This window comes from Heteronotia binoei, chromosome 6 (genome assembly GCF_032191835.1).
Source record: "Heteronotia binoei isolate CCM8104 ecotype False Entrance Well chromosome 6, APGP_CSIRO_Hbin_v1, whole genome shotgun sequence".
NCBI classification, from domain to species: domain Eukaryota; kingdom Metazoa; phylum Chordata; class Lepidosauria; order Squamata; family Gekkonidae; genus Heteronotia; species Heteronotia binoei.
In genome coordinates, this window is record NC_083228.1 from 53217509 (window position 1) to 53241282 (window position 23774).

Here is a 23774-nt window from a genome sequence, read left to right on the forward strand (position 1 = left end):
AAACTCTATGGTGCTCCCCACCAGCAGCCAGGCAAGAACTGGCAACCCTAGTGGCATTGTAGGTGCTCATATTTAATTTTAAATACAATGTATTCATTTAACTGAACAACACCTGTTATAGGACTTCAGGGCCTGACTCATTTCTTGGTATGATTGTGCAAATCCCAGTTTCAGTGTGTGTTGAAATGATTTCGCAACCACTTAGGGGGATGGTAACTGTTGAGTATATCCTATACTGAAGAACCATCCCCTCTTACCTGCTTATTAATTTAGGTTACCAATGAAAATCCTACTATATGTGCCTTTTTACCTTGAGAGATTAGGTAGACAGCTATCAGAGACAAAGTCTTTTCAGTGGTGGTGCCACCTCTGTGGAACTCTGTCTCCACAGCAGCTTGACTAACTTTAGGGCTATCTGAAAACTTTTACAATCAAATTTTGAGTTGGGTTTTTTTTTCTGTTTTTTCCCATTCTGCAGATGCCTGGCCTTTAACTGATTAACAATTGACTGTTTGTGAGTGTATATTTTAAGACAGTATGTTTTATAGTTGTTTTATTGTAAATCATTACACCACTAAGTTACCTCAGAAATATATAAGCAAGAGAATAGAACTTGATTCAGATTCAGAATATTATGGCCATGTATTTATGCTTTAACATGGTATTCATTCCATTTCTCTTATGACCCACTGAGTAAAATTCCAAAAACATTGCCTTAGCTTGTACAATTCTATTCTCATTTCCTATTCTGTGTCACCTCATTTATGTGAGCTGTTTCACCTTGTTTTCAATCTTGAGGAAACTGTTTATCACTAACCGCTGGGGTTATGCTTGATAGCCAAATATAAGGAGTAACTAGACTGAACCCTAACTTCATGTTCTGTTTATGTTTCCATAAAATGTGTCTCAGTTCAGATTTATAAAGATGGCTGTGCCTTCTTTTCAGGCAGGTGTTAATGAGAATGATTTTTATGATGGTGCTTGGTGTGCAGGACGGAATGATCCATACCAGTGGATTGAAGTAGATGCTCGGAGGCTAACAAAGTTTACAGGCGTCATCACACAGGGAAGAAATTCTCTCTGGTTGTAAGTATATTCATTTCTGACTTTCTAAGGAACATTTCAATTAAAGTTGTATGCTGTTAATACAGAGAACAGAATAAGAGCACAGGAAGAAAACACTGAAATAACTAAATATAACATGATTAAATGTTGCTTACAAAATACCATTGAAATAAGTTTTTTAAACCTCTGACAATCAGTGCTACTTGCTCTCATGTATAGGTGACTATCAACCTGAGCTTTCAGTATTTTGACATATAAAAGCACAGATATGTATGTTAATAGATGCTTTAAGCTGGGAACTAGAGAGTAGAATTACACTCTTCTAACTCTATTGAAGTCAGTTGACTTAGAAAGGTTCAGCTTTTCTTAGGACAGCATTTACAGAGCTTTACAGATTCCTTTCTTTCATTCACTTTGGACTGATGAATGGCTCTATCTTTGAAGACATTGAGTTGAATCCAACCAACCATCAAAACAATATGCATGGATTCACCAGTCCCTTTTGACCTTCAGAGAGATGTTGTCAAGAGTTGTGTACAAAAATCATGCAGGTTGGGGAAGGGAGATGTTGATGAGTGAGAATTGAGCAAAATTGCCCCCTCCTCTCTTTTACTGATAATTTCACAGAAGACAGAGGAGGAACAGTTTCACCCAATCCCCCCTCCTCTCAGCAGCCTTCCACATGGGCCCCATGAGTCCAGGAATCATCTTTACAGGGGCCAAAAGGGATTACTGAGGAGACCAAATTGAGTTATATTGACAGCCAGCAGAGCTTTCAACTGCTTGGCAATACATTATCCTGGCAGTATGTTTGGTTGTCACTGTGATCTTGGATTGCATGGAAGCTTATCTATGTGGTTAGCTATTGTTGGTGAAAACCTTTGTTACTTCTTTGGATTCCTTTCATATTAACATGCTCCCATTGTTTACCAATGTCATGTCTGAGAGAGATTATGTGCAAAAAAAAAAAAATCTCTTCACATATTCTTCAGCTGTGTTGCAAGCAATGTTTCACCACTGAATGGATCAACCATTAATTGATTCACCACTGAATGGATCAACCATTTTTTAATGTAACTGATTTTATATATATGTATTTTTATACGCAGCCCCGTGGCACAGAGTGGTAAAGCTGCAGTACTGCAGTCCGCTCATGACTTCAGTTCGATCCCAGCAGAAGCTGGATTCAGGTAGCCGGCTCAGGGTTGACTCAGCCTTCCATCCTTCCAAGGTCGGTAAAATGAGTACCCAGCTTGCTGGGGGGAAAGTGTAGACGACTGGGGAAGGCAATGGCAAACCACCCTGTAAAAAAGACTGCCGTGAAAATGTCATGATGCAATGTCACCCCAGAGTCGAAAACAACAGGTGCTTGCACAGGGGACTACCTTTACCTTTTTTTTATTTTTTTAATGTTGTACATCACCCAGAGCCTGGCACTGGCTGATATAGGGCAATTCATCAAATGCAATAAATAATAATAAATAATAATAACCAGTTGTAAAGTGAACGGAACATGGGTTCCATTACTCAATCTTTTCCCTCCCTGGTAATTTTTCATTCTCTTTTCTGCTGCCATTGCTGTTCTAAGGGGCCTGAGAGGAAAGAAGGCTGCAGTCCTTCTATTACAGCCATCCAGCTGTTAACAGCTTCCAGTGATAGAGTAGGAGTCAGCAGCATGTCAGAGAGTGAACATATGAGTAGGGACCCAACTGACTGCATGAATTAGAATTCAGTTGACTGAAAAGCTTCTCTGTTAGCTTAGTGGTAAACCAGGCTTGCAATACAGCTGAAGAGCACACCATCACAGAGTTGGAAGGGATCATTCAGGCCATCTAGTACAACCCCGTCCTCAGTGCAGGATCAGCCTAGAGCATCCCTGACAAGTGTTTGTCCAGTCACTGCTTATAAACTGCCAGTGATGGTGAGCTCATCACCTCCCTCACTTGAAAAACTACTGTAAAAATGTTTTTCCTAATATCCAGCCAGTACCTTCTCATCCTTAATTTAAACCCATTATTGTGAGTTCTTTCATCTGCTGCCAACAGAAACAACTCCCTGTCCTCTTCTGACAGTCCATCCCCCAACCTCCTGTTCTCCAGACTGAACATTCTCAAGTTCCTTAGCTTTTCCTCTGAGGCCTTGGTCTCCAGGCCCCTGATCATCATCACCCACTCCATTCTGTCCACATTTTCTTCAAGTGAGGCCTCCAGAACTGCACACAATACTCCAGGTGTGGCCTGACCAATGCATGTTATTTGGATGTTATGCCTCTGTTGATACACCCCAAGATTATGTTAGCTCTTTTTGTCACTGCATGACATTGGCTGCTCATATTTTACTTACAGTCCACCCATACACCCCCCCAAGATCTTGTTCACACACAGTGCTACCTAGAAATGTATCCCCTATCCAGTATGCAGGTTCTTCATTTTTGTTACCCAGAAGTAGAATTTGGCACTTATCCTTGTTAAATTGAATCTTGTTCACTTCCACCACTTCTCCAGTGTCTCATTGAATTCCATCTCTATCTTCTGGTGTGTTCACTATTCCTCCCAATTTGGTGTCCTCTGTGAATTTAATGAGTAGCCCCTCCACACTATCATCCAGATCATGGATAAAAGTATTGAAAAGTCCCAGTTCCAGAACCAAACCCTGTGGCAACCCACTGGACAGCTCTCTCCATTCAGATAAAATGCCATTGACAACTACTCTTTGAACACCTCCAGCCATTCAGATGAAATGCCATTGACAACTACTCTTTGGACACCTCCCCCCATTCAGATGAAATGCCATTGACAACTACTCTTTGGACACCTCTCTCCATTCTGATGAAATGTCATTGCCAACTACTCTTTGGACACCTCCCTCCATTCAGATGAAATGTCATTGACAATCAGTTCCCTAAACACCTAACTATCCTAGAGTTCAGTTCACAGCCCTCTAGTTTACCCATCAGAACATCATGGGGAATGCTGTCAAAAGATTACAGAAATTTGAAATAAGGACTATTAGATAGGATACAGAATGCAGATATAATAAAAAAATCAGTAGAAAACAATGCAGTGATCACAGGATAATACGTACAGCAAACTGATAATATGTCCTGTACACAGGGCTATAGTCCACAAGGTGGAGGCCTCAATGAGAATGCACATATACAGACAGTTTTTGATCTTGCCCATTTCCAAGGCCCTGATTAGATAAGCAAAGCTTATCTTTGGCAGAGCAAAAGGGGAGAAGTGGTCCTACAGATACGAAGGCCCAAGAGTAAAAGTTCATACGCATGTAGGTCTTTAGTCTGTGATATCTAGTACCTTGAATAGAACATCATACCTAATGGGCAGCCTGTGGAGTGACTGGATGCAATTTGCATCTTAAACCAGTTGCTGATAATAGCCAAAGCTACAACATTATGTATCAACTGGAGGTGACCTTAAGAGCAGAGGTCTAGCTTTGATGTCACCACAGCATTGATCCAGATGGCTGGACTGGCTGGGTAAACGTAGGAGGCCATCCTCCAGGCTAGATGAAGTTGGATGACCCCAGCTGTGTTGCAGTATGTTTCATATATTTCTGAATCAATCCTAGAACCACAGAAAACAGCAGATTCTGGGCCTCCATAAATGCTTTTCTCCAGGTGGAAACCAAGATGCCTGCCCAGTTATGGCAGAACTCCACTTCAGCCTTAGTAGAATGGAGTTACTCCATTCTCTGATAAGCTGTTCATAGCTTTCTATTTGAATGTGACTTTGTGAATAAGGTCCAGGTGGACATAGTTAGCATTTGCCAGCATGACACAGATCTTCCTGACAAACCATGGTTGTTTGCTATCCCAAGAAAAGGTTAGTATAAAGGTTGCTTGTGCCATTGATTTGAAAGGACCTTGCATTATAGCAAGGAAATGAAAACAAAGACAAGGGAACTGTCTTGATATTTTATTCTAACACTTTCTCAACAGCAGCTGTTGCTGTTCACTGTCATGCAGAGTTGTTAAGATCTGTCATATCAGTGCAAATTGTTATTTATCCTGACTAGAGCAAGACTACTTGAAAGATAAAGGCTTCCTTGATATTTCTCATTGAGAGAATTTTTAAAGCCATGCTGCAATTTGATCAATAGTGTTTGTCCTCTGTATGCAGTAGCATTTTAATAGAGATATCAGGGCATAAAGTACTCCAATATATCAGAGTAAAAGATCATATACAATTCATATGGGAACACATATTTTTTAAAAGCTCATGGTATCTCACAAAGTTGGTTCCTAGACTGATGGAGATAAAATTTAGGTGGGAAATGACATATGCTGCCCTGACTCTTGGGAGAAACACCAGGATAAACATGAACTAAATGAAATATAGCAATAAATAAAGGATGCTCCAATCTTACTGAAGCAAAAGAGGACTGGGTTTGGTCTGTGCCTAGATAGAAGACCTGTGTACACTGCCCTGACAGAAGAAAGTCAGGCTATAAATTTTATTAAATAAATACATGTACATATAATATTATACATAGTTTCTCACTAATATGTATTAGTTTATTTCATTACTTTTATATCCTTTTTGTTCCATTGTGAAAGTATGCAAGACTGTGAGCTTTTAGGAATAAGTACATTTGTTGAGCATATTAGAATGGTCTTATTATGGGAGAGTACAAGTTGCTTTTGTGATTCAGTATTTTTAAATCTAGCATGTTTTGCAAAGATTGTTAAGAAAATATGATCCTTTGAGAGATTGTTTGACAATTTAATCACTTTAAAGAATTTTAAAGGAGTAAATTGATATATATGATATATTCATGAATTTAGAAACATATTGTTCGGCATACTGAACTGACTTGGAAAAGTGTTTGGATTTTAGTGTTGCTCAGAAAATCTGGATGTGGTTAATTCAAATTATATCCAAATATATTTTATGTATGTGTTTGAAGGTGAATTTCTCTAAAGAGAAATGTAAATTTCTCAAAGACTATCCATGGTATATTACTTCACAGATGTTTAGATGAGGGCAAGCAAGGCAGTTAAAGGAACATTTGTCTTCTGTGCCTCACCAATAGTATCATTTATAATGAACCTTTTTTTGTAGAAAAAGCTCAGCAGGAACTCATTTTCATATTAGGCCACACCTCCTGACATCACCATTATTTAGCATAGGGCTTTTTTGTAGAAAAAGCCCAGCAGAAGCTCATTTGCATATTAGGCCCCTGATGCCAAGCCAGCCAGAACTGCATTCCTGTGTGTTCCTGCTCAAAAAAAGCCCTGCTTATAATATGACTCTAAGACTTGGTTTGCATGAGAAAGCTTACCACATTCCCAGCTGGTGATGTAATGCTTGGCCAAAGTGCTTGCAGGCTCAGGGAACAAAGGGAAACACAAAGAGGCCACAACTTTATTGAGTACATCCAGGGCTTTTTTTGGTAGAAAAAGCCCAGCAGAAACTCATTTGCATATTATGCCACTCCCCCAGATATCACCATTGTTTCACACACAGCCTTTTTTTTGTAGAAAAGCCCAGCAGGAACTTATTTGCAAATTAGGCCACACTGCCTATTGCCAAGCCAGCTGGAACTGTGTTCCTGCTCAAAAAAAGCCCTGAGTACATCAGAGGAGCTTTGGAGCAGTATGAGGATGGATCAGAAATCAGGTGATCCTCCTGCTACCTGATAACCCTCACACCACAGTCTGTCTGCTGGGGATGAAACTGAGAAGTGGCAAACCCCAAGTCCCATGCGGGCACCAGCTGCTACATGGTTCCACCGCTGTCCTTAAGCTGGGCATGGGCTTGAATTGGTTCCAGCCCAAGACCCCTTGAGTGAGTTCCAAGAACATGGAATACAGGCACACAGGCACCACCTCCCCAGTCAAAGGATTCATCCCAATGCCCAAAATGGCAAAGCTGTGACAGTAAGTATAACAAAAACAGTAAATAAATCTATAACAACCAAACCAGGCAGGGTGGGAGGGAGAGCCATGAACAAAAGATTGGGAAGAAGTCCCAGCAGTTGGGATTTAAATAGAAGAAGGGGCAGGCCAGTAAAGCCTTGGGACTGCCCACAGCCCTATTCCATATGATGCCAGCCTTACACAATGTGGTTGGCAGCAGACCCATGGTCTTTCTCTGCATTCACTCATACCCATAGCCCACAAAAGTGGCATTGGGGTGAATCTCAGCCATGGCTTGCTATGAATGTTGATCATTGCAAATAATGATATGCATTGCACAAGATAAAATATTTATTACTGCAGTGTGTCTTCCCTGAGCTTCAGAGTTTCAATATCCCATAAGTAATTGCTAAATATCTGAAGGAAGTTGTACAAGCTATTATTATGAAGGTGAATAACAGATACACAACTGTCAAGTCTTTCACATGTTTAGTATGGAATGAGAACTTTATGATCAACAGATACCTAAAGCCTCAATCTTGAGATCATGATACAAACATTCTAACTGCTACAGGCTAAAAAGAACAAGAAAAATAATCTGGAATTCTTGAGAGATTCCTCCAGTGGCAAACTTCCTACTCAACATATCAAATCACATTGATTTTTAAATGAATACAAAGCCACATGAAAACAGAAATCTCTCTGTGATAACTGGATTGTCTAGACTAGACTTAATAACGATCTTCTGAGAGATCTTGGCAATAAAGGGAGTTGATACAAATGGAGATGTTCATCTAATAAGGCTGGACTCAAACTGTTTAGAATTATAATGGACTAAAATTAGTGGAAGGAACATTAACAATTTGAGATATGCAGATGACACCACATTACTGGGAGAAAATAGTGAAGACTAGAAATGACTACTGATGAAGATTAAAGCAGAAAGTGCCAAACCAGAATTTCAGCTGAACATCAAGAAGACAAAGTAATGACTACTGGGGAATTACACAGCTTTAAACATGACAATGAAGAAATTGAAATAGTCTTATTTGATTGAGTTTAAAGTTGTGCAGTTTTTTCAATCTATATTTATTATGGCTTTCCCTTATGATGATATATTTCTCCATGTTTGTTTCCTGAGAAAAACCTTTAAAAAAAAGATTGGCAGGCAGTTTAATTAACACTCTTATTGTTCATCACAACCTACTCTGCCATTATGAGCAAGCTAAGAACGACCCTAAGTGGTCCTGTCTGCATGGTGCTTTTGCTTTTTTGCTCTAGAGGTATATTAATGCAATTATACATGTGAAGGACTGATTCAGGCAAAGTTGGCCACATTAAGTATTTAGTTCCACTTGAATTCTGAAGTCTTGATTTTCATAACAATTCTATGCCAACAATTCTTTCATGTTGACTGTTAATTTCCTTTGAAGTGCCACATTAGAACCTGGGGAAGCTAGTAATTTTGTGAACCCGGTTACTTATTTAGCTACTTAAATGGGAGTAGAACTGTTCTGTTATAGTTGTCTTATGTTTGTGATCCAACTAAACTAACCTTGGAGAGAGAACTAGTTTTTATCCAAATTGTATATAAATATGTATTCAACATGAGTGGTTAGTTCAGAGGTGTTGAACTGATTTTTTATGAGGGATGGATCTGACATAAATGAGACCTTGTCAGGCAGGGCCATGTGTGTCGTAATGTAATGCTAGGTAGCAGAGATGTAACTTTATAAAGGGCACAGACAAACACAAAGGATTTTTTTAAAAAAAAACCCAAACTCTTAAACATGTTTAAAACATTAGCACTCTTGCAATATTTGGTTATTTAACAGTCTCTGATAACTGACACCAGGGGTCATTTTGTAGAAAAATATGTGGTGGAGCTCATCCAGGGATTGTTATGCAGCTGCACCAACTATTCAATGGACAAGGAGGTAGAACCCTCAGAAGGTGGAACTCTCAGAAAGGTTCAGGACCTGCACTCCTGTGAGCTCCCACTGAATCTGAGGTCTAACTGACACAACTTGCTCTGAATTATTGCATCAAAACTGGATACAATGCTGTAGCAATTTTGAGTATGCTGTTCAGGTGTTGTTCAGGTGTATATCTGTAAGTTGCAAACCTACTTCTGATTTATTGCCATTCATTACAGAAATCACATGATCAATGATCTGTGCCCTAGGATCCAGCAGAAAACATGAAATGGCTGGATGGTGTAAGCTTTTGTACATAAGCAGCTTCATGTGCTGGTCAAGAACATGTGAAGGCACCATGACACAGACTGAGGGCTATGAGTTTATTTACAAAGCTATAGTCTTCCCCAGAAAAACTAACTGCAAGTCTTATGAGGTAGTTCAAGTACAGAGAGCCAGCAATCAGTATCAGCCTACTGTCTCGGAAGCCTAAATTCAAAATCCCTAGTCTCACTAGCTTCTTGTTATTCCTCATCTAAACAGTTCACATTGCTTTCCAATTGAGAAAGACTGGGTCATGAGGGCATGAATGAAAAGGAGGAGGGAACCCAGTTGTACCCAGGAAAGCCCTGACAAAACCAGCTTAACAGCAGAGGGGGGGCAAGGCAAAAAACTCTTACTTACCATGAATAAAATAATGTTGGCCTTAAAGGTGCTTTTTATATTTCTCCTCTGGGATTGAGGCAGAGGAAAGCAACATCTCTCTCCTCCCCAAGAAAGGAGAGGATCTGCAGCCAATGGAGGAGCTTGACTCTGTTGCTCTGCTGAATGAATGAGAGAACCTGACACAGCTCTAGCTTTGATTGAGAGAGCTCTAGTTGCCCTAAGTCCATTTGGGGAGGTCAGGATATAAAAATGAAAAATAAAAAATAGCTGTGCCAGGCTCTCTCAACCACACAGCAGAGCTACAGAGCCAAGGTCCTCTACTGGCTGAGACTCTTCCTTTCTCCCTCTCCCTTGGGGAAGAGGGAAGGATAAGAGGGAAAGAGCGAGGAGTGGCTACTTTGCTCAATCTCACAGAGAAAAATAAAAATGGTGATGACAGAAACAGAAGAGAGGGAGAAGGAAGTAGACCATAGTGGGCTGCATAGAAGCCCTCGGGGGGACGGATCAGGCCATCTGATACTCCTGGGTAAGGTTTTTTCTAAATGCAATAAACACTTTATTATTTAAGAACATAAGAGAAGCCATGTTAGATCAGGCCAATGGCCCATCCAGTCCAACACTCTGTGTCACACAGTGGCAAATTTTTTTATATATATACACACATTGTGGCTAATAGCCACGGATGGACCTCTGCTCCATATTTTTATCTAAACCCCTCTTGAAGCTGGCTATGCTTGTGGCCGCCACCACCTCCTGTGGCAGTGAATTCCACATGTTAATCACCCTTTGGGTGAAGAAGTACTTCCTTTTATCCATTTTAACCTGTCTGCTCAGCAATTTCATCGAATGCCCACGAGTTCTTGTATTGTGAGAAAGGGAGAAAAGTACTTCTTTCTCTACTTTCTCCATCCCATGCATAATCTTGTAAACCTCTATCATGTCACCCTGCAGTCGACATTTCTCCAAGCTAAAGAGCCCCAAGCGTTTTAACCTTTTTTCATGTGGAAAGTGTTCCAGCCCTTTAATCATTTAGAACATAATAGCCATAATACTCAGTAAACAGGTATTGCCCACAAATTTTCCTCAGCCACCAAAGCTCTGACGTTTCAGGCACAAACATTCTCCTCTCCCAGCTCTTCTGTTGGCCATCTTGATACCTTCAGCCATTGTTGATCTTCTGACATCATTCTTGGGTGCAGCTTTCTCTCTCAGCCTGGCTCAATCTGGCAGGCTTATCTGCCTGTTGTGTGGCATGGCTCTGAGGTTTGTCGGGGGTGGGGGACGGTGGGGAGGACAGGAAGGGTCCCACTAAGTATGGGAGCTGTCACCATGATGTTCCCAGTGATTTATTTATTTATTAGATTTATATTCTGCCCTCCCTCAACAGGCTTAGGGTGGCTAACAACAGTTTAAAAACATTAGCAAACATATTAAAATTAGATCTATAAAAACATTTTGATATATATTAAAAATCTGAGATGGCAAACTTCTGTTTTTCATTATATTAATTCAGTGAGATTGTCGATGCTGAAGTTAATAGCCATCTCCCCCTAACCATTAAAGGCAAGTTTGAAAAGTTCGGTCTTACAGGCCCTGCGGAACTGTGGCAGGTCCCGCAGGTCCCTGATGTTCTCGGGGAGGGCATTCCACAAAGTGGGGGCTGTTACCGAGAACGCTCTGGCTCTAGTGCTGGTCAATCGAGCTTCTTTCGGTCCAGGAATTTTAAGGAGATTTTGTGACCCTGAACGTAGTGCTCTCTGGGGTATGTATGGGGAAAGGCGGTCCTCAAGGTAGACAGGCCCCAGGCCATATAGGACTTCAAAGGTTATAACCAGCACCTTGAAGGGAATCCTGAATGCCACAGGCAACCAATGTAATGCTTTCAGCACAGGTTGAATGTGCTCCCGTCCATTAACAACCTAGCTGCTGCGTTTTGCACCAGTTGCAGCCTCCAAAGTTGAGTCAAGGGCAGCCCCATGTAGAGGGTGTTACAGTTGTCTATTCTTGAGGTGATCGTTGCATGTTCAGATTTCTCTGGGTTGAGGGTGAGACAGAACAATAAGCTTGACTATGTTGTACATTTGATTAACTAGCAACCCCCATTCTCCTTGAATGCTGGATAACAATGCTTTTACTGTATGTTTTTCTCTCTCTGACACATATTACCATCACTTCTCCTATTAGGCAAATTAGCCATAATTTTTGTAAGTATTCTGAATATTGTCAGTAGCTAAAAGTTTGGATATTTCCATGCTTATTTATGCTTTTAAATTAATTTGTTTCTGATGACAAATTTCACCTTTATTTACACATTCATTTAAATTTTGGTACTCCATTGCACACTGCACACTGGACAACTTAAGCTACTACCAAATTAAGTATTACAAAATGTCAGTTTGGTTTGATTCAAAGTTTTGTAGCTGTAATTTTTTTTTTTAAAAAAGATACAATCGAGGTGGAAGGACATTTTTTTTTACCATTTTAAAAGTTCCATTTATATTAATTGGGTTCAAGTAGTATAATTAAATTTGATGTTTGTGGCAAAGAATTAATAGTTTCATCTACAAATGCTGCATGCATTAGAGAGCATTTCCTTTGACATTCCCAATTAATCACTTTCAGTATCCCTACTCTTTCAATCAACTCTTTGGCAAAAGAGCAATTGCCAATCAACTTTCTGCTGAACAACCAACCACATTCAGATGTAAATTCTGTGGTGAGAGGACAAATCCCTTAACTACATTAGAGATTAGAGATATTCTAACACATTTAAACTGACATTTCTCTTTTTACTAGAAATTGTATTTTGCACTGAACCTAACAATGATTCCAAACACTTACTTTAAACAGCAGAATGGTAGAGTTGTGGCCTATATACCAATATCAGTCCACAGCACTCAGATGACATTAGCAGATTCAATAAAAATCTGGTCAGAGCTATAATGGAATGAAGCAAGTCTCCATTTGTATTTCATATAAAATTACGGTATTGCTGGTCAGGCATATTCTGTAGAGGGAAAAAGGTACTGCCAAACCTAGAGAGGCTCTCAAAACTGGCCATGCCTCCTTTAGTTCTTGATGCTTGCCAGGGAAGACTATTCCAGGAGACAAGCAGGATAAAACAAACAAACAAACAAACATGTACATTTATCAAATAAGTGATGAAAATACTATTTCAGGCATAGCAAATACCCTAAAACCTGAATCGATGTACCTCTTTTGCATAATCTTATGTGCCTGGAAGTCAAAAATATTCTTCCGTATGCAGCTCCTGCAGAATAAGGCCACACAATTTAAATAACGGTTTTGTTGTTTATTTGCACTGGAATCCTAAACAGAGTTGCATTCTTTTAATCCCATTGACTTCAATGTAAGTACCTGCAGTTTGTCAGACAGGAAAGATGAGCAGCTGTATAGAAATTAGTGTATATTACAAGTGGAGATTATGGCAGCAACTCAAATCTGAATCGTATCTGCATTTCTTTTCACAGCTCTCCATCTCTGTGTAGACTGTATGTATGTATGAATTGAAAAAAATTTATAATGAGCCTTTTTCCAAATGGACTCACAACAGTTTACAAAAAGAAACTGGTTAGCTCATCCCCAGATGCCTCAGGAAGTATAAAATAGGGTTGCCAGCTCTGAATCTGTTAGTTTGTTTATTATTTACATCAGAGAAATTCCTGGAAATTTGGGTGTGGAACTGATCTAGAGATCAGTTGAGATTCTTGGCACTCTCCAAGCCCCAACTGGAAGCTAGGCATCCCTAATATAACATGATATTGACAATAAAACCAAAAGAATACACTCAATAAGACAACTTCAAAGAAAGAATCCAGACAACATTAAAAACCCTGGGGTCACTGTATGACATCCTTTGATGTAACATCCAGGTCAAAATTAGCTCCACTAATCCCTCCCCTCTCACCAAAATTCAGATTTCAAATGTACATTCTCTCCTACCTTATATCACTTATAGGCTTCTGTAAGCATGTGTTCTATATGTCATACTAACTATTAGATCCTAAATATCTTTGTTGGTATAACTGACTGCTGTCCAGCAGGGCCTGCTCTGCTGCTAGGCAAACTAGGTGATTGCCTAGTGTGCCAGCTTTCTGGGTCCCCCCGAATTGGGCTTATCCATGTGACTTGGTGACATTATCAGTGCGGGGGGGGGGAGGGTGGAATGTGTGCCAGATGCTAGTTTTGCTTAGGGTGCCAGACAGTCTAAGGTTGGCCCTGCTGACCAGTTATGTTCCACTTAACAAACAATACTAAACCTCAAAATCACTATAAAAAAGTTTTAAGAAGAAAAATCCACTGTGAAGACTCATAGGAGAATACCAGCCATTCTTCTGTCAGTCCCCATGTTCAGTTTGTTCAGTTCAGCAAGCTTGCCAAGTTTCAGCTTTGCCAATGCCACATCTCTTTTAAGTATATGTGCTGCTGAAGTCAGAACTTATTTAAAACAACTATGTATGTTTATAACAACAAGTTGTGATTCTGAGGCAACAAAACATAAGCATATAAGCATCTTTAATGGGAATGGATGGGATTTAACTGGTATGGCATATAAGGATAAATTATTCCAGAAAAATTATGATGGTAGAATCCTCTGCACAAAGAATTGAATCTGTGCAATATGCAGAAGTGCTCTTGTGTATCTGCCTTTTATTTCGGTTTGTTGTAGTGGCTATGAGTGTGGATTCTAATGTGGGAGAACCAGGTTTGATTCCCCAATCCTTCATATGTACCTGCTGAAGTGACTTTGGGTGAGCACAAGTTCTTTCAGAGCTGTTCTCTCAAGAGCAATTTCTGCCAGAGCTCTATAAACCCCACCTATTTTACAGGGTGTCTGTTGCGGGGAGGGGAAGGGAAAGAGATTGTAAACTACTCTGAGACCCTGAGTAAAAGGCTGGTCAAAAATCCAATCTCCTCCTCAGTTTTCTCTGTCACGTTTAGATGTTATTTTGCAAATCAAGATTTTAGTAATTACTTCAGTGTGTGAGTTAGTAAACACTTTTTGCAAAATGGTCATGTAATCCTACTTTTTGCTTCTTTCTAGGAGTGACTGGGTAACCTCTTACAAAGTGATGGTGAGCAATGACAGTCACACCTGGATTACTGTCAAAAATGGTTCTGGAGACATGGTTAGTATCACAAAACATAATGTTTTCCCAGTCACACCATTTAGCGATCACTCCATATTAATAAAGTATCCCAAGAACTCATTAGTTCCACAGAGTTACTACTTCAAATTAGAATGAAACTTCTCTCTCAGGCATTCATTATTAGAAGGTGGCTACGTTTAATTGTGTTAGGGAGCATGTAATTAACAAAGCCTAAATGAAATTAAGATGCTGTCTGATAGCTGGTTATTGGATCTTGATATTCAAATCTGCATACATCATGAAGCACAGATCATATGGAGCAGTTAAACAACGTGTACAGTTATTTAATATTCCCATCCATTAATAACATCCAAGTAGAATGGCTTTTGAGGAGTCCCATGATGTAGAGTGGTAAACTGCAGTACTACAGTCCAAGCTCTGCTCATGATCTGAGTTCAATCCCTGTGGAAGCTGGGTTCAGGTAGATGGCTAAAGGTTGACTCAGCCTTCCATCTTTCCAAGATTGGTAAAATGAGTACACAGTTTGCTGGGGGTAAAGTGTAGATCTGGGGAAGGCAATGGCAAACCAAAAAGTCTGCCCTAAAAGTCTGTTATGTGATGTCACCCCATGGGTTGGTAACAACTCAGTTCTTGCCCAGGGGACTACTAGAATGGCTTTTAAAATAATTATAAGAGCTTTGTTTACTAGTCTAAAAAATGCATTGAGGACTATTTTCAATTGAAATATTTTTGCTGAGGGACATTCAGGGTCCCCAAAAGCCTGTATATGTTACAGTACATGCTTGTTCACTACAGTATTGGTTTGATGACCAGTAATTGATGAGAGTGAGAAAATCCTCAGTATGCTATTGAGGCTCTCTTGCTGGGCATTCTTGCTCTGATATCGTATACATGGAGGCAGAAAAAATACCTGGTCTTCTCCTGCAGATGAATGCAGAGTGATACTGTAGCTTTCATCCTCACAAGGTTCAGTATACATGAGTTGCCCATGTGACCCTATAAATCTGGCCTTCACCCCACAAATACTGCCCTTCTCCACACACCTTTCTAATGATGTAGATGGACATCTGAAAAAAGTTTCTTAGCTGTGGCCCCATAGGATAGGGTTGCCCAGTCCCAATTTAAAAATATCTGGGGACTTTGGGGGTGGAGCCAGGAGACACTGGGGTGGAGCTAGGGGGTCCAATTCTATGAGCCTCCAAAGAAGGTGCCCCTTCATTATTTCCAATGGAGGGAAGGCATTTAAAAGGTGTGTGGTCCCTTTAAATGTGACGGCCAGAACTCCCTTTGGAGTTTGATTATTATGCTAGTCACAACCTTGCTCCTGGCTCCACCCCCAAAGCCTCCTGGCTCCACCCCCAAAGTCCCCAGATATTTCTGGAATTAGACCCAGCAACCCTACTTGTGCGTGTTCAGGGTTGGGAGCGCCTGTTCTCTTCGATCCGCTCCGCTTCAAACACGGGCAGCAGCCAAGTTAGCATCAGCTGAGGCGCAAGTCCCGCAGTCAACCCGCAAAGCTGCCGCTGTAACTCGGCGCGCCCACTCCTCTTGCGCCTTCGGGTCCGCTCGGTTGGGAACTAAAGCAGCGAGACCGCCGCTTTGGGATTGGGGGTCACGTGGAGCTGCATGACTCCTCCCCTCCCCTCCGTCCGGGGCATTGCGAGAAAATCCGGGGGGGGGGGGTGTTAGCTGGGAAGTTGCGAAAGGCCTGCGACGGAGAAGTTTGCTTTTCTTTTCTTTTCTCCTGGTTTGCGAGTAGTGCCAGGCAGAGGCCGCTTGGCAGGCGACTGGGCAGCCAGCGGAGCGATGCTAATTCTCCCCGGGAGGCTAATTGGGTGGAGGCGGCGGGCAGAGGGGGGAGGAAGAAGGGCAGAATCGCGCCCGGGATCGGCGGACGGAGCCCTCCCTGAGTTGCTGCTGCTGCTTCGCACAGGCTCGAGAGGGAGAGCGCGCGCACCCCGGGCAGAGGCTCCACGAGAACAAATTTCCTCCCAAGGGAGCTTTTGCAGCCCAAGACCGGGGCTCCTGGAGGAGCAGCTGGGGGGGGGCAGCGGCGTGGTGGCGGCGTCGCCCGTTCCGGGATGGGGCGCCCACCGTTTCCCCCCTCCCCCGCTTCCGTTTTTGGGGGGAGCGGGGGAAGAGGGTGGAAATCCTGGGGTCCCCCGCCAGAGCGGGAGGGTTGGGAAGCCTACCATAGGAATTCACTGCCTCAAGAGGCCCAGTCAGCCTCTTCATTGTTGGCCTTCCAGAGGATGGTTAATTCCAGAGGGCCTCTGAGGGTTAATTCATACAACACAAAGCTCTCTTGTTTTTTTCCATGACTTCAGACCACATATATGACGGGTGTTTCATGGTTCCCAGGTGTTCAAGACCCTCCTTCAAATCAGGATCACAATGTGTGGAGACGAAGCATCAGCTTTCTTTAAATTGCTTTGCTGGAAAACTTAGTCATCATTATACATAAGTTTCCCAATGGAGCAAGTTTCCCTGTTTCCCCACCCCCCCCAAGTCAGGAAAATGGCATGGTAGGGGACATCTCTGTGTATATCATGGTCCTGACACGAACTGGGGTCCCACATGCCTAGAAAGCATAAAAGCAGTCACAAAGACTTTGTATTCTGTGAATCAACCCTGAGAGTGAATTATCCATTATGTTGATTTTAATGACAAACTATGGGCCTTGATTTTGTTCTTTTTCTGCTGTTTGTTTTTTTTACTGAGTTTTAATGATGTTTTATGATGTTTTAATATTAAATTGTTTTTGCCTGATTCTGTTTTATTGCTGTTATTGTTAATTGCATATTATCCTAAGGTCTTTAAATTTTAGGCTTTTGCAAAAAGTTTTATGATTTTTTTTAAATTCTGTATTTTTATTTTTTCCTTTGTAATCTACTCTGAGGACCTTTATAGAAGGGCAGGGTATAAATATAATATGAAAATATATGAACAAATATATACTTTGCTGCTTCTTGCCATCATTTGAGCCTGAACAACTCACTGTACAGTCATACACTTATTGATTTCCTGCATGCCAACATTTTCTTTCCCAAACAATCTGTAAGTATGAATGAGACTTCTGTTTGGGTCACTGGTTGAAAAGTCTCTGTGTAATCCCGAGGTAGAAATATAGACCTGCAGGGTAGAAGAAGTGGTTCAATCCACACTATAATCCTATTTATGAATTGTGTCTCTAATTAACTTTCAGCAGTTATGCTGTATTGATGCCTTACGGTTATCCTGAACTGTAATGTATTGCTAGTTTCCTCATCCGAGGTTTTCAGATTGTGGATCAATCCTGTTGGTTGCTTTATGCCATTCTCACTAATGATTAACCATTACACTACTTTGTGCATTGAAACAGATTTTTAAAGGCAATGATGAAAAAGAGATCCCAGTCCTCAATGAACTGCCTGTACCTCTTGTTGCACGCTACATTCGGATAAACCCCCGGACATGGTATGAAGAAGGAAGCATATGCATGAGGATGGAGATCTTAGGTTGTCCTTTGCCAGGTAAAAGACTATCTTTAAGATAAAGTTTGGTATAGCACACAGTGTGATTCCCTTGAGTTGTTCCACTGTGCAGACACCAAGACAATATTTTGTCTGAATGTGTCATCCGAACAAAAACCTACAGTTCTAATGTCCATGATGTAAGCATTGTGAGTTCTTCCCTTGATTCAGGTGATGCATTGGAGATGCTTTTAGAACTTTAATTGATCCTTCTGTGTCAAAACAAAGCTAAGAAAGCATTTTATTAAATAGTCTCTGAATGTCTTCTGCACTGTAATATTCCTTTTTAGTTCTCAATGAAAGCTTTTGTGTTGGCAGTTTACTGTAAAAAAACAAAAACAAAAAAAACCCCTTTCAGTCCCTCAGTTGGCTTGCAGCCCTAGGACAATCAATCAATCAATCAAAATAGTAGAGGGACTGAAAAATGGTATTTATAAAGTGCAGACACAATATGATAAGCACTAGTGCAAGAAGAGGATAGAGAAAGCACATGGGCTTTTCAGTCTTTTTTCTGGTTTTAAGAATAATGCTGTGCAGATGGATGCAGAATGACACATAGGGATTTGCAATTGCCCGAAAGGGATAGATGTACTTTTCTTTCCAGTTCTTTCACAAATCAAATGTAAAGCAAAAAATATCCCAAATTATTATTTTTTTAAAATCTGGATACAGAGAGGGAAGGAGATGCCTTTGAGTACCCACTGCATTTATTTCTTTATGACTATGTCAGAGTGGTTGCTGCAAGGCAGAATGATATTTTGCACAGAATGATCATCTTCATCTGCATACAGACACTTGGTGATCCAGTAGATAGCATTTGCCATGAAACATGAATTCAAATCTCAGTTTAGCTGCAGGCACTGGGATGGCTACTTTCTAAATGGCAAAAAAAGAAAAAGTGCAGGCCACTGTTCACAGATTATGTGTTGCTATTTAATCTCAGACAAAACTGTGTGTTACACATACTGTGGGACTGCTATGAGGATTTGCAGTAGGACAACAGCTACTGTGAGATTCCTGTAGGAATTCAGTTCAGAAATGCCACAGGGCCCAATGTGGATTGGGACTGTTATGTAAAGGAGGAGGAACTCTTGTTCCTCCCTCCTCTTATTCCTGATATGAAATGACTCTGGGAGAATTATTTGCCCTGTCTGTGGATGTATGTTTATGGGGCAAATAACAGAAGCCCCTCTTTCCCCCTGACCCATGGTCACAACGATGCTGCATTCCTGAATTGTTCTCAGAGAAAACCCATGGCTGGCCTCCTGTCACAAATCCCCATAGCAATGATATGGTAAATATAATACATAGTTTGGACCTCCCTGATGTCATTGACCATTAAACAGTAGAAGCTCTTGGTGAATCAATATTAATTCTGATTATTATTTTCATCTCCATTTTTTGTGTACTGGTTTATTTGCTAACATACACATGATTGCATTCATTCTATTGAAACAAGTTTATGTGGATCACATTTGGCCACTAGGACTAACAGCAGTGGAGATCAACATAGCTCCTTGAGGATTAAGATTGCCAAACCAATTGTTGTAATATCCCACATATTAAATTATATTCAATCACAGAAAAGAGGAAAAGCCTTGTCAAATTAAATTAAATACCAAAACTTTTGTAGTGTGCTTAGGGAAGCAGTGCTTCCAAATTTCTCTGCTGTAAAATCCTTTCAAGTTCTCTGATTTCCCTTGTGGAGTGGTTGGCCCTGGATAATATTTGGATGGATGACCTCAAAGGAATACCAGAGTTGTGATATAGAGGCAGGCAATGGTGAACCACCTCTGAATATTTCTTGCTTTGCAAACTCTGTGGGGTTGCCATAAGTTATATGAACATATATGAACATATGAAGCTGCCTTATACTGAATCAGACCCTCGGTCCATCAAAGTCAGTATTGTCTACTCAGACTGGCAGCGGCTCTCCAGGGTCTCAAGCTGAGGTTTTTCACACCTATTTGCCTGACCCTTTTTTGGAGATGCCAGGGATTGAACCTGGGACCTTCTGCTTACCAAGCAGATGCTCTACCACTGAGCCACCATCCCTCCCCAAGTCAACTGTGACTTGATGACAAACAAATAAAAAAATCATTGTGGTATGGATCTGCAAAACTTGCTGCACAGCACAGATGCACTTCGTTTTTGCCAAAGCTTTCTATTCCTTTTTTAGCATGTTTTTATCCTCCATTTTGGGATACTGCTATGTGTATGAACAATCTATATATAGAAACACAATACAATTATTTTAGCTCCCTCATCTCTCATATGCTGTGTGCACAATCACACTGTCATCACTTTTAGTCTGTGGAAGGAACTCAACTAGAAACTTTTGTCACTGAAAAGATTACAAGAATAAAAGTCAAACCCTTTCACCCATCCTGGGGCTATCATAAAAAGGTAAAGGTAGTCGTCCCCTGTGCAAGCACCAGTCATTTCTGACTCTGGGATGACGTCGCATCACAATGTTTTCATGGCAGACTTTTAATGGGGTGGTTTGCCATTGCCTTCCCCTGTCGTTTGCACTTCACCCCCAGAAAGCTGGGGCTATCATACATGGGTCTAAGATGTTATTTAAATCAGAGGTTATAAGTGAATTGCTTTCCTTTTCAATTCAGATTCTGTCAACAGTTGACATTCTTTATGTAATCTTAAATCTCATCGTGTTTTACCAAAATTTGCTGTTTTATCAAACATTATCTTTAATGAAAATCTATAAAAGAAATGATAGTGGCAAGTAAGCACAAGTCTCAGGAAAGATATATGGAAAGTTTAAAATTGTAGTAAGGCTGTTATTGTTGTTATTAAGAATTAGGGCCAGAAGTAGGGGGAAGCAGAGGGGGTGCTTGCCCCAGGCACCGCTGGAGGGGGGGGGGTGCCAAATTAGGTATGGAGTCCATTCTATTCTATGGGCTCATAAGGGGGCATCATTTTTGAATTTTGCACCCCCCCCCCAAAAAAAAAAACCCCCATGTAGATCTGGTCCGGTTAAGAATATTAACAATCATATTAAGAACTGTGAAGAAGGCAAGACTGAAACACTCTGCTGTACTGGAACTCACTGGGTTAAATCCAAGTTATCCTTCTACTTGAGGAGAGGCACTTCTGCTTATATAAGAGAGCCGCAATGTCTACTGATTCCCTTTTTGTCACTGCAGATCCCCATGCTGCATCCAATAGCACTGTCAAGGATCCCCCAGACCTCAAAAGATCATTTCAGAGGATCAGGGGGCAACAGCAAAAAGAAGGAGGTGGGAGTGGAGTGTTGTATGAGTGGACCTCCACTCTGAATTCTTTAGAGCAAACCAATAGCTGCTACTTTGAGACATAATGAAGAAGGACATTTTACCTGATTATTGTGCATCCTCAGAAAAAAAGGGATTTGGACCAGCATAGTGAAGTGGTTTGAGTGGTGGACTAGGATCTAGGAGATCCAGCTTGAAATTCCCACTCTGCCATGGAAGCTTGCTGGGTGACCTTGGGCCACCCACTCACATTCAGACTAACCTACCTCACAGGGTTGTTGTCAAGATAAGATCAAGGAATGGAGAATAATATTGTAATCTGCTTTGGGTCCCCACTGGTAATATATGTCTAAAACATGATATAAATAAAACAGTAGGCTTTCCGCCAAAGAAAACTTCTTTAAATTATTGTTTCGTTTAATGATTGCTAGCAAATTACATCTTTGGGGAGCAGGTGAAATCTTTATATTTAGATTGAACCATTTTTTCCTGTTCTATTATGGTTCCTTTATATTCCACTGAAAATGTAAACATAATATTAATATTTGTATCACAGATCCAAATAACTATTATCACAGAAGAAATGAAATGATGACAACAGACAACCTTGATTTTAAGCACCACAACTATAAAGAAATGAGGCAGGTAGGGCATAAGGAACAGAATTTCTGGTGTGTAGGTGTGTGTGTGCATATGTTTTGAATAATGCTGCAATCGAATTCCACCACCAGCTAAATGACTTTGTAAATGCAGCATGCTCAGAAAAGACTGTTGCATTCCCAATGTGACATTATAATGCTTTTTCAAAAGCCACCTGCATTTATGGATTTTATACAACTGAAAACAAAGGAAACATTAATTTCAGTTAAGCTGTGTAAAAACTTACATAAAGACTGGCATTTTGTATTCATCAATAATTGGTCATGGGATAATTTCATTATTTAAGATGGAAAAAGTAAGACTTACCTTGTAAAGTTCTCAAAAGCTGCATTTGGACAGAATGGCTGACTTCTGTAATTTTTGCACTACCCCACACTGTGAAGTATTGAAAGAACTGTCAAATTGTTTCCATACAAGTAAGTGGAGCACTTTGGGTCCAGTGATCTGCATGGAACAAAAGGAAGGGCTGTAATCACAAGTACCATTAAGAGAAGCCCAGTGGTTTTCGTGACTTCAGATTCGTGTCTTTGTTCCATGTAGTCAATAGAGAGCATTTGCTTCATTGATTTGTATTAAATAAGAAATGGAACTGCATCCCCTTTAGGCAGAAGTCATCTGTGTTTGCTCGTTCTCTCATACTGTAAGGATAACAGTTCCATGACCCATTTTTAAATGAAATTTAGCATTGGTTTGAATTTCCTGAGGGAAGGGAATCTTTTTTCTGTAGGGCAGAACCAAATGTTCTTAAAGAATAGAAAGGGGATTTGCAGCATCAGTAGAAAGAAATTATATGTCCTAAAGAAATATGAACTAGGTAAATACAAATATGAAATATGAACCAATGGCATATTCTTAGTTTAGAATCAGACACATTGTGGAATGGTTAATTTTTCAACATAATACATCTCGTACCTTTAAGGTCCACCTTGTCTGGTAAAGATTGGCAATGCAAAGCTTTAAAAATCTGACTTTGGCCAATAGTGCTTTCCCATCTCTGCACAATTTTTTTGCATCTCTGCACGAATGTTGACAATACATAAATACTTATATTGGAAGGATGGCTGACCCTAGTACTCTGGGACCATCAGAGTAATTCTGTGAGCAAGATTATGACAGAAAGATGATGGTCTCATTTGATTCAGAAAGATCAAGCCAATCAAATCATTTAAGGGTTGGAGGTGGCTTACTAAATCTACCCTTATACCCAGGGCTTTTTTTCTGGAAAAAGAGGTGCTGGAACTTTTCTGGAAAAAGAGGTGAGGGGAATGTAGGAGAAACACACTGGTGCCCCTCATGAATTTTAAAATGTTTTTTGAGAATTTTGTTTCCACAAAGAGGTTCCAGAACTTCATTCTACTGAATTCCCCCAGAAAAAAGCCATACATACCCCATATACTGCAATCATCACCCTTCTCAGTTGTTACATTCCTTGCACTATGACTGTGCATACAGAACAAACTCACTACACATGACCCTACCTTCACATTAGATCACTATTTCTTCTGAATTTTCTACCTCAATACACATGTACCAGATCCCAGATTAATCTGGGTGTGTCCCCAAACTGGAATATATATGTGTTGACCCTTTCAGAAGAAATGGCAATTGCACATATCAAGAGGATTGTGTGTAGCAGGTTTGTTCTGTACATGTGATGAAACATAATGATGGAACAGCAGTCACATACTTAGTAC

General features: G+C 40.5%; 1 protein-coding gene across 1 annotated transcript in view; it reads left to right on the top strand.

Moving 5' to 3' along the window:
- CPXM2 (carboxypeptidase X, M14 family member 2) overlaps positions 1 to 23774 on the top strand; it is a 138693-nt gene that overhangs the window by 59997 nt on the left and 54922 nt on the right. The window contains exons 4-7 of the mRNA XM_060241456.1: positions 947 to 1086; positions 14591 to 14675; positions 18019 to 18169; positions 21977 to 22065. Coding sequence (XP_060097439.1) covers positions 947 to 1086; positions 14591 to 14675; positions 18019 to 18169; positions 21977 to 22065 — 465 coding nt within the window. The remainder of the gene's footprint in view (positions 1 to 946; positions 1087 to 14590; positions 14676 to 18018; positions 18170 to 21976; positions 22066 to 23774) is intronic.